The sequence below is a fragment of the Ctenocephalides felis genome, unplaced genomic scaffold, assembly GCF_003426905.1.
Source record: "Ctenocephalides felis isolate EL2017-DRISC unplaced genomic scaffold, ASM342690v1 CF-g0.4_SCAFFOLD_00845, whole genome shotgun sequence".
Lineage (NCBI taxonomy): Eukaryota > Metazoa > Arthropoda > Insecta > Siphonaptera > Pulicidae > Ctenocephalides > Ctenocephalides felis.
Window position 1 is genome coordinate 9577349 of NW_020536999.1, and position 11416 is coordinate 9588764.

The 11416-nt window shown below is 29.7% G+C and overlaps 1 protein-coding gene across 1 annotated transcript in view; it reads left to right on the forward strand.

Annotated features, from left to right (window-relative positions):
* The window catches only part of LOC113377503 (protein crumbs-like), a 58677-nt gene extending 53718 nt beyond the window's left edge, over positions 1 to 4959 (forward strand). Inside the window, exons 29-38 of the mRNA XM_026617855.1 lie at positions 981 to 1399; positions 1470 to 1647; positions 1727 to 1930; positions 1996 to 2123; positions 2363 to 2501; positions 3130 to 3232; positions 3757 to 3928; positions 4083 to 4300; positions 4412 to 4583; positions 4747 to 4959. Of these exons, the coding sequence (XP_026473640.1) occupies positions 981 to 1399; positions 1470 to 1647; positions 1727 to 1930; positions 1996 to 2123; positions 2363 to 2501; positions 3130 to 3232; positions 3757 to 3928; positions 4083 to 4300; positions 4412 to 4583; positions 4747 to 4959 (1946 nt within the window). The remainder of the gene's footprint in view (positions 1 to 980; positions 1400 to 1469; positions 1648 to 1726; positions 1931 to 1995; positions 2124 to 2362; positions 2502 to 3129; positions 3233 to 3756; positions 3929 to 4082; positions 4301 to 4411; positions 4584 to 4746) is intronic.
* The last annotated feature ends 6457 nt before the right edge of the window (positions 4960 to 11416 follow it).

Genomic DNA, 11416 nt, shown 5'->3' on the forward strand with positions numbered 1-11416 from the left:
TTGATTCAAATAATCAGGTTGGATGTCAAACTTGTCGAAAGATATTAAATTCGGGTAAAATTCCCACTTTGTGTAAATTTAACGAGTTTGTATTTCCACCTATACCAAATTATCTACCTAAACTAGATACTGTATTTAAAAGGTTAATTTTACCTAGTTTGTGTTTCATGCAAATTAGACGATTGCGACATGCAAATGGACAATTTGGAATGTTTGGCCAAATTATAAATGTGCCTGTTGACATTAATAATATGGTTAATTTATTATCTCGTAATATTGATGATGATCATTGCATTAACGTTCACATAAAAAAGCAAATGATTCATAGATCAAGCTATGTGCAGGGCTTGATAAATAAAACAAATATAAAAGTATGGCTTCAATTTGTTAGGCAAGACGGATATTACAGCTGTTCAAGGAATGAGATTATATCATCAGCGAAAAAGTAAAAAAGTAAATGAATGTATGTTAATTTTAATTACATGAAGTTCTTCAAACACAATTGTTACAGGATGAGTGAAGTTACGTAAACAATATTTGTTTAGGCGTTGTTTAACATAATCCACTGTGTGAATAAATATTATAGAATTTATTAATCAGCAATTACTTTAAAACGATCATGTCATATTTCAAGTACGACTTTGATTACATTATTGTTTGTAAATATTATACATATTTTTAATGCAATCATAAATATATAATTTATAATTTATCATTATATAAATGTGTATAATGATTGACGACACTAATAAATGTGTGCATCACGAGTGTTACCATGTTACTAATAAACATTATTCAAAATTTTTATATGATGTATTTATTTTTACTCAACTTAAATTTGCTACTTTATACAGTAGCAAATAAGTTTTACTTCAATCGCGTGTGATCCTTAGACCCACTCTTTTTTTTAGACTAGATTCATATTTGTTATGAATTTTATAAAAAGTCATTAGATCATAAAATATAATTTTTTCCCCTAGGTTTTGGTGAATGGGAAATAGACAGCGCCCCCTTAACCATGACAATAAACCAATCAGCATTCAACAACCTCTTTGATAAAAACACAGTAATCTACCTCGGTGGAAAAGAAGATGTAATTTTCGATGGTCTCTCTTACACCAGCCAAAATGAAAAAAATACCCGGCATGAAAATTTAGTGCCTTTCAGAGATAATAAGACTTATTACGAAGCCAGCGGTTTGTTGACCCATGGAAAAAATGGAGATTCATTCCAGAATGGTGCAATGTTTAAGGGTTGTCTTGGAGAAGTCAGGATTGGAGAAACTTTGCTTGCGTTTTATCCAATTTTGGAAATGTATCCGAAGAACTGGACCTTGACGCATTATTATGAGTTGATGAGCCCGAAACCAAAGAATGGATGTGAGCTGTGCTTTAAGAATGTGAGTAATAATAAATAGTTCTGATCCATACTATGACTAAAGTATTTATTTATATTTTTTCCCCTCACAGGATTGCCAAAATGGAGGAACCTGCATCGATCCTCTGGACAACTACAACTGTAAATGTGCTGCTGGTTTTGATGGTGAAGATTGTTCCACAGACATCAACGAATGTGAGGATGCTAAATGCGAAAATAATTCTAGATGCATTGACTTAATTGCTGAATATAAATGTGAATGTGATCCTGGTAAGGAAATATATTCAATATTTACTCAACAGTTTTTATGATGTATATAACTCATTTCTAATTGTAATTATATTATCAGGTTATTCAGGAGTCTTCTGCGAGCAAGAAATAAATGAATGTGAGTCCAATCCTTGCAAAAACGGTGGTACATGTGAAGATCTCATAGCTAGTTATTCTTGCAAGTGTCCATCAGACTATGCAGGACCACAATGCGAAGCTTTAAGATTGGTAACATGTGCAAATGAACCTTGTCGAAACAGAAGTACATGCATTAATACCAGAAGTAAGTTATATATAGCAATTTAATAAAAATACATTTATAATAAATTTTGTTTAATTTGTTTGTAGATATGGTTACTGGAAATAACTTTACTTGTGAGTGTGCAAGAGGCTTCCAAGGTCCTTTATGTGATACACCGTATTGTGCATTGGAACCGTGTAAGAATGGAGGGTATTGCAGAGTTATGCATGATCAAGTAAGAGTTTATAAACTAAATAAAAATGAAAAGCTGTTGTTTTATTGTAGTAAAGAATCAGAGTTTTCTTTGAGATATGAATAAATTAACCGTGAAACCTAAGAATTCTGGTTCTGGTTATCTAAGTCTGTATTAACATATAAAAAATTAAGATCAGAAGAAAATCTGATATACCTCTCCTTCCATTACATTCATATTATATTTCCTTAGTTAATAATATGGTTTTATATATAATTTAGGATCCTATGTGCGAATGTCCAGCTGGTTTCAACGGCGATTATTGCGAAAATAACATTGATGAATGTCTCGAACAACCTTGTATACATGGCGTATGCATTGACAGGGTTGCCGCTTTTGAATGCGACTGCTCTAATACAGGTAAAACAGTCGAGTTAATAGTTAAAAATTGATATTAGTATTCAATAACATCAAATTAAAAGTTTGACTTTGTTAAAAACTGTGTTAAATACTTTGCAATAAATATATTTTTATATTTCATTATTCAAATCTTGGCTATGATGCAAACTTCATAGCATTAAAGATTTAAACAGTAAAATGAAAAACGGTAAAACAATTATTTTAATAGTTGAAAATTAATGTCAGTATTAAATTAAATCAAATTAAATTATTAAATTCTTTAAAAGTTGAATCAAGCATTAATTAAATTGTTAAATATTTTGCTATAAATATATTTTTATATTTCACAATTCAAATCTTAACTATGATGCATACTTCATAGCAGTAAAAGATTTAGACAGGAAAGTGAAAAAACGTTACAGTGAAATAATTTAATTAATATATATGATTTAATTGTTTATAAAAAATATTATTATGCAATTTAAATTCGTAATCAAATTCAGAGCTCTGTTTGTAACATTTATAACCAGTGTTTACAATTCACTATATACAAGGTTGAAAAAAATAATCTAACATAACCCTAAATATTTTTAAGCAACTATTTAGTTTTATATAAGATATGTTTGCTAAATTTAAATATTATTTCCAGGTTATTCTGGTCCCTTATGTGAACGAGACATTGATGAATGTGCTTTGACAAAAGTTTCTTGTGGTAAAGATGGTTTCTGTCATAACACTCCTGGATCATACAGGTGAAAATATTTTTATATATTCAATTTACATCCAAGTAAATAAAGTTGGAATAGTTGTGGTCAGCTAATTAGTCACCCAAAAGAATAAAGGTGCATGTCTGGTTTTTGTGTGACATTAATTATGTAATGAATTCTTATGAATTTTTTAAATATAAGGCTTTTGTTAGATGCTAAATTTAAAGCATTTCTCAATTAAGCAAACGTCTTGATGGAACCTATCAAGTTGTTTGTCACCCACAGTACCCAAATTTACCAGAAAGTTTTACAGATAAGAATGCAGTATATATATTTTAAAGGGTAAATTAAACCACAAAGATCGCTAACACATCTTGAAATGCCATACTAATGCAGAATCTTAAAAATCATAAAAAAGGTAGTGAGACAAAATCATCATTGGTATTAACAATTCTAATAATTTTTTCTGTTACTCGTGTGACAAAATCACAGTTGATATTGACCATTCTAATAATTATTTCTTTTACTAACAATTAGTGTTGACACCATTCTAATTTTTTTTGTACCAGGTGTGTTTGTACGGCTCCATACTGTGGTTCTGGATGTCGCCTTTTGGATCCGTGCACAACTGGTGAGAACCCGTGCAGGAATGGGGGCACCTGCACGCAAACCTGCACGGATCGACCGTCTTACGAGTGCACGTGCGCCGAGGGATTTGCTGGTGTTAATTGCACAGAAGAGGTAAGGAAAAAAATATAATTGTAATTAGACCTAAAGTCGTTTTGGCTTATATCCTAAGTCTAATTCTGTTTTCGCTGTAATAACGATTTATATCTGTAAATAATTTCGATAAGTTTAAATTTCCTAATTCTAAATCCAATTATCATTTATCCAGGTTAGCCTAGGAGGCCCCAGTGGTGCTGATATTGCTATAATAGTGGTGCCCACCGTAACAGTACTATTAGGTTTAGGAGCTGCCTTGTTGGGCACACTGTTAATTATGGCCAGGAGTAAAAGGGCCACCAGGGGCACTTATAGCCCAAGTGCTCAAGAGTACTGCAATCCCAGGCTGGAAATGGATAATGTACTGAAACCACCTCCTGAGGAACGGTTGATTTGATCGGGTGAAATAAGATAAGTAGAATAGAAATATTTATTAGTATATATATATATATATATATATATATATATATTATATTATTAGGGTGGTTTTTTTAATACCAGGTGTGTTTGTACGGCTCCATACTGTGGTTCTGGATGTCGCCTTTTGGATCCGTGCACAACTGGTGAGAACCCGTGCAGGAATGGGGGCACCTGCACGCAAACCTGCACGGATCGACCGTCTTACGAGTGCACGTGCGCCGAGGGATTTGCTGGTGTTAATTGCACAGAAGAGGTAAGGAAAAAAAATATAATTGTAATTAGACCTAAAGTCGTTTTGGCTTATATCCTAAGTCTAATTCTTTTCGCTGTAATAACGATTTATATCTGTAAATAATTTCGATAAGTTTAAATTTCCTAATTCTAAATCCAATTATCATTTATCCAGGTTAGCCTAGGGGCCCAGTGGTGCTGATATCGCTATAATAGTGGTGCCCACCGTAACAGTACTATTAGGTTTAGGAGCTGCCTTGTTGGGCACACTGTTAATTATGGCCAGGAGTAAAAGGGCCACCAGGGGCACTTATAGCCCAAGTGCTCAAGAGTACTGCAATCCCAGGCTGGAAATGGATAATGTACTTAAACCACCTCCTGAGGAACGGTTGATTTGATCGGGTGAAATAAGATAAGTAGAATAGAAATATTTATTAGTATATATATATATATATATATATATATATATATATATATATATATTAGGTGTGGTCTTAATGTGGACATTTTCAAAATTCCTTGCTCCAAGGGCTCAAATGATTCCAAATTGATAAAAAACAATTCTCTGAATGTTTTAGCTCTTAATATTAACTTTTAGATAATGCGCAATTCAATCAAACTTCGTATGGAAATAGAATGGAAAAAATTTGAAAATTAAAAATAAAAAAATGTTAGGTATAACTTAGCGACAAATTTTGAATAAAACTCATTCATTTGTTCTCTAAATTATATCTAAAAACATTTTTAAAATTTTTGAAATTTTTTTCATTTCCATACAAAACTTTGATTGAATTGCGCACTATCTAAAAGACAATATTAAGATCTAAAAACTTTCAGAGAAATTGTTTTTTTATCAATTTAGAACCATTTGAGCCCTTGGAGAAGGAATCGAAAATGTCCATGTTAAGGACGACCCTAATATATATATATATATATATATATATATATATATATATATATATTTTATGTTGAACTGGCAATTTAAATTTTTGGCACAAATACCAGATTTTTACTCGGTACTTGCTTTTACTATATTATTTAAATCCAAAATTATCTATGCCAAGAAATATTACTATATGTAATATTTTTAATACTAAATGCAAAATATAAATTGCCAAAACGCAAAAAGAAAGTTCGACAGACCTATTTTTATTATTATAGACCAAATTATCAGTTCTGCTTTAATTTTTGTTTTTTGTGAGAACAAATTAAAGTTATCTATAAATTATTTATGTGTTAAATATTGGTTGTTCACATTTTTATTTGATATTTGCAATATTTTATTTATTCATTTATAAATGTTTGTTGTTGTGTTTATATTACGTTTAAATAATAGTTTATTTTATGATGCTTGCACAAAGTATACCAGACTGCAAAAAACGTTCCATATGACATCTATTTAAAAAAAAATTGTGAAAAGATACATTTGATACATTTTTTATATATTATGAATGAAACCAAAACCTTTGTAATTAAATTTATCAATAATTAAAAAATAAAATTAACTATGTTTTCCTATTTTAATTTCACATTATTTTTTAAATGTTTTTAACAGTCTGGTGATATTTGCGTCCACATCTTCAAAATCACTTTGCAAGGTTTTAATAATGCTCAACAATTTTTTAAACAACAATAATGTGCACAAATTGTTATAATATAATTCTTAACTCAAAGCATAGTTTAAATTAATATTAATTAATTGAAGTATTATTTGTATGTTAAATAATTTCTTCGTCTGTATATATAGAATGAATGATTGTGTGGAAAATTATGAATTTTATTCATTAATTTGTAGTCTCGATAACGGGATGATAAAGCATTTTCAATATAACTAATAATATATAACTGATATAATTCGAGGCTTGTATATTTAATTAACAAATAAAATCAGATTAATGCTATTAGTAATCTTGTTAATTAATCTTAAGGCAGGTTAAGTTATTTACTCATGAAAATTTTATTTTCAAATTAGTAGTTTATTAATAGAAATGTCGATACATTTTTTAAATAAATTATTATGTTATAAAAATCGTCTAATTTGTTAATTAAAATATGCATTTGATTTGAAACAATTAATTTATTAAATTATTTATAAATAATAAATTTAAATTGTATTTTCCAAAGGGTATGCTCACAATTTAAAGTTGTTATTATTATTTGTTAATTATTTTATTAATGTTATATTGAAAATGTTTATTATGTATCAGACTACTTTTTCAAGAAGCGAATGTACGTAAATAATTTATCTATATAAAATTAAATATAAACGAAACAAAGGGAGCAACTGTAGTTTTTAGTGAGAGAGCTATATTAAGTAAGCCTATTTGTATCTTGCTGGTATTATAAAATAATGATAGGATTTATTACGGGTGCAGAACCCTTTAAACAAATTTTAGTATTAGATCTCGTGATATACATAGTATTTTATGCAACTTTATTCCATTCCTTTCAAATCATTTATTATTATAAGGTTACGATTGAACATGTGCATATCGAAAATGAAATAATAAATTATTTAATAAACAACTATTTTAATTTATAAATTGAATTATGTAACCTTTTGTTTGGTGTTTTTGATTTCAGACAGAATTATTTATCCAGAACTGTATAAATTATTCCACTTCAAGTATTGGTCTAAGTTGATGTTTGATACAGTAGCTCAAACTCGTTTCAAAGCAGTCTCAAAATCTTGGAATGTTATTGGACGAAGCTGTAAAAAAACCAGGTTAAGTAACATTTTCCTCAAGGCAAGATGCATCAAGTATTAGCAATTTTATTACTAATGTTTTAATCTAGCGGAATTAAAATGAAGACTCTTATATCATATTTTTAAAAATCACGTAAAGTGAATTGCAAAGTAAAGTCAAGTGGATAAGTGAATTAAAATTCAAGTCTTGCCTTTGCCAAAACCTGGACATTTCTCTACACTATCAATACAATTTTTTCTAAAGTATGCCAAAATCTTCAAAACGTAAAGATACTCAAAAGTTTCATAATTTCTTCATATTTTTCTGATTAAATATCCTTCCTGACTGTAAATAGTATGCATATTGGTAGTAGCAAACAAAATTTATATTTTGAATTTCATTATTCTTACCTCTGTTATTGTAAAATCATAAAAGATAAATGATGAGAATATGTAAGAAATATGAATTACAGCAAATGTCTAACCTAAAAATGCACGTTTTACATCAAAACAAATATTAGTTGACAGCAAATTCAACTCATAAATGTGTCATCCGCCATATTTGTTGGGCGCCAAGTTTCACTTAAAATCCGCTAGAGGAGAGCTTGTTTTTTTTTTTTTCAAAAATACCACTAATTTTATATTTTGTTAAATGCTATAAATATTCTATTATAACTATATAATATTACCATCATTTAATGATAAAGCTGCAGATTTACAGTTTTTCAATTTGAATCTATGAATCTACAGTTTTCTACAGATTTTTTCTGGCCTATCTACACATTTTCTCTATGGTGGACCTGGCAACACTGATCGTACGACATTAAAATTTCTAGTAAATTCAGAGCACGTTGTTCAGTTCTTCGGCCGGCGTCGTGAGAGGAACAACCGTCTCAAAGAACAATTTTATTCGGTCGAATTATTCTATTTAGTTTCGTTTAATTGAATTGCCATGTGCTTTTAAGTGGCTGTGAACCTGGGACATCATTGTACATAATTACCAAATTTTGGTAGGCTGTCTTAAGAAAAAACTTAAGGTAAATCACTATTAATTTGTTCATATTGTTTGTAACTACTATTCTATTTTATTGATGATCGAATTACTTGTATATGCATTTTTGAAAGGCATCGAATTACTTGTATGTGCACTTATTTCTGAATAATTCACCACAATATAGGTAATTTGTTTATTGCTATTATTTACTTTGACATATTTCTCGTACATTGCCGCCAATCAAAATTGCATCTATTCTGAAATGTCACTCGTAAACAGTGCTTCGTTTTTCTATTTTACAGTTCATTTAAAAAGTACTGTATTGTTATAAATAAATGACAATGCTGATAAAATTAAATGTACTTTTTCATTCAGGTGCTTAAATTGTTTAAATCAAAAATAATTCTATATGAATTTTACAAAGTAGTACTGCAGTTGAGTGGAATTCTGTCTTAAGGCAATTAAGGCATCGTGCCTTGAGGCATATTGCTGGTACTTCCCGTACCAAAAATTATTATTTTTTTAAAAACAATTAACATTTTTGAAAAAAATTTACTTTGAAAAAATAAGATTTTTGAGAAACTATAAATTGGACAAAAAATTATTTTTTTTGAAAATAATTTTTTTTTCTTTATTTTGACATATTTTGGAAGATCAAAACTTTTTTTCAAAGCATTTGTACTGCTTTAACTGCATAAAGACGAAATATCAAAGCGCGTAAACGCCGCGCCGCCGTCTAACGGTTAAACATTGGTACGGAACCCATAGGAATGTAAACAAAATTTATACTTACTGTTAAAATGTCTATAAAATATCTGATAATTTGATGTGCATATGTCTAATGTTCATTTTTGACCGCCAAATGGCATTTTTTTTACTTTTTTCATTATATCTTCGAAACCGCTAGACCTGCCTTTATGAAAATTTGATCGGTTCTTCACCTTGTCAATACAAGTAAAATGCTTTTTGAATTATTCAAATCGGATGCTCCGTTCTCTTAAAAACTGAGTTACCGTTTTCGGCACTTTTTGCCCCGTATCTTCGGAACGGCTAGACCTGCTTTTGCCAAAAACTAATCAGCACGTTACCTTATCAATACGAATCGAACATTTTTTGAATTATTCTAATTGCTTCATCCGTGTTCCCGAAATCGTCGACGAAAATTTGTTTCCGCACACACATACATACAGGCACGCACGCACGCGCACACACACATACATCCATTTTTTCTAGGGTATGCCAAAATGTTCAGAAACCTCTGAAACGTAAAGATATATAAAATTTTTCGTTTTCGATTTTTTGCGATTACTATAACTTGCCCTACGGGAAGTTAATAAATTGAAAAATATGATTCGATTAGTTTTGTCTATGAATTAAAGCAAATTTAACATCATTTCTTATTTATTAAGAGTATTTCAAGTGATCAATGTATATTATGATCACCACATTAATCCAGTGCAATTAGTATTTAACATGTTTTCAAATTAAAATTATGAATATATAAAGTTCATTATATATAGTTAAGGTATTCGCTTTTATTTAATAATTTTAAATCAGATTCCAAAAAAATAAATTAAATATTTTACTGTTAATATTATATATTTTATAACTTTTCTCATTGTTATACCGATTTGAATTATTCCAAGAACTTTCTGCTTGTTGCAACAAAATAATTGCCTTTGGAACAAAAATTTTTCCTATATTTTATTTTTCAAAAAAAAAATTTTTAAGATTTTTTTTATGTATACCGAAAATAATTCAGTTTTTATTTTAACACTTACGGGACGGCACCGATTTCAAAACAATTTACTGTACTGGCTGTAAACTTGATTTCATTGTGTAAGTTATGCAATTTGTTTGATAAAAATTTGTAGTCATTGAAGGACATACATTTTTAATATTAATTTATTTTATGCTTTTACAATAAAATGTCATTCGCCGCCTTCCCCCAATGCTTTTCTGTCGGAACGGACAATACAATCTCTTTTTCTTGCACTCGCATTTAGAATATGCCACTGATTAGTCAGTATATTTGGTCATTTTTTTGCTGCCATAATGGTTTATTTTTTCTATTATATTGTCTAATAATTCATTTGTAGAATATAAAGTGAAATAATCTATTGGATGTCTTATATTGCTTGGCATTTGTAGTCGGGGTGTTTGTTTATGTATGTCAACAGTGGCGGCACTAGACCATGCGGGGGCGTCGGCGAAATTTGTTTGCGAGGCCCCCCCTTTTTCTCAGTTATAGTTAACTAATGGTGAACGCGTTTCGTAAAATGTATAACCGTAAGCGCGGCGCTTACGCGCTTCAAAAAATTTCGAAATATATAAAAATATTTCCAATTAAAAAAGTTAATTTCTTTCAAATTTTTTTGGTGCCTTAAGGCAAATTACTGAAATTTCCCGTACCGTAATTTAAATGTTTTAAAAGCTTTAAAGATCTTTGAAAAATTTGAAAGAAATTAACTTTTTTATTTGGAAATATTTTTTTAATTGTAAGCGCCGCGTTTGCGGTTATACATTTTACAAAACGCGTAGAAATGTAAACAAAATATGTACTTATTAACTTCCCGTAGGATAAGTTATTGTAATGGGCCGAAAATCGAAATTGAAAATTTTTACATTTCTCGACGTTTTGAAGGTTTCCGAACATTTTACTGGCATACCTCAGAAAAAATGTATGTGTGTATGTATGTATGTATGTATGTATGTATGTATGTATGTATGTATGTATGTATGTATGTATGTATGTATGTATGGATACAAATTTCCAGTCACGTTTTCTGGCGCACGGATCAACCGATTTGAATGGTTCAAAACACATTCGATTCCTATTGATATGGAGGTGTGCTGATTAGTTTTTGCAAAGGCAGGCCCAGCAGTTACGGAGATAAAGAGCAAAGAGTGCAGAAAATAGAAATCGTGTTTTTTAGAGAACGGAGTATCCGATTTGAATGATCTAAAAACATTCAATTAGTAATGATTGGGAGAAGTGGTTATTAGTTTTTCGCAAAGGCAGGCCCAGCCATTTCGAAGATACGGAGCTAAATGTACAAAAAATGGCAGTTTTTGAGAGAACTAAGCGTCCGATTTAAATGATTCAAAGAACTTTCTGCTTGTCTTAACAAAATAATTGATTTTGGAAAAAAAAATTTTTGTTTCAACTTTTAAT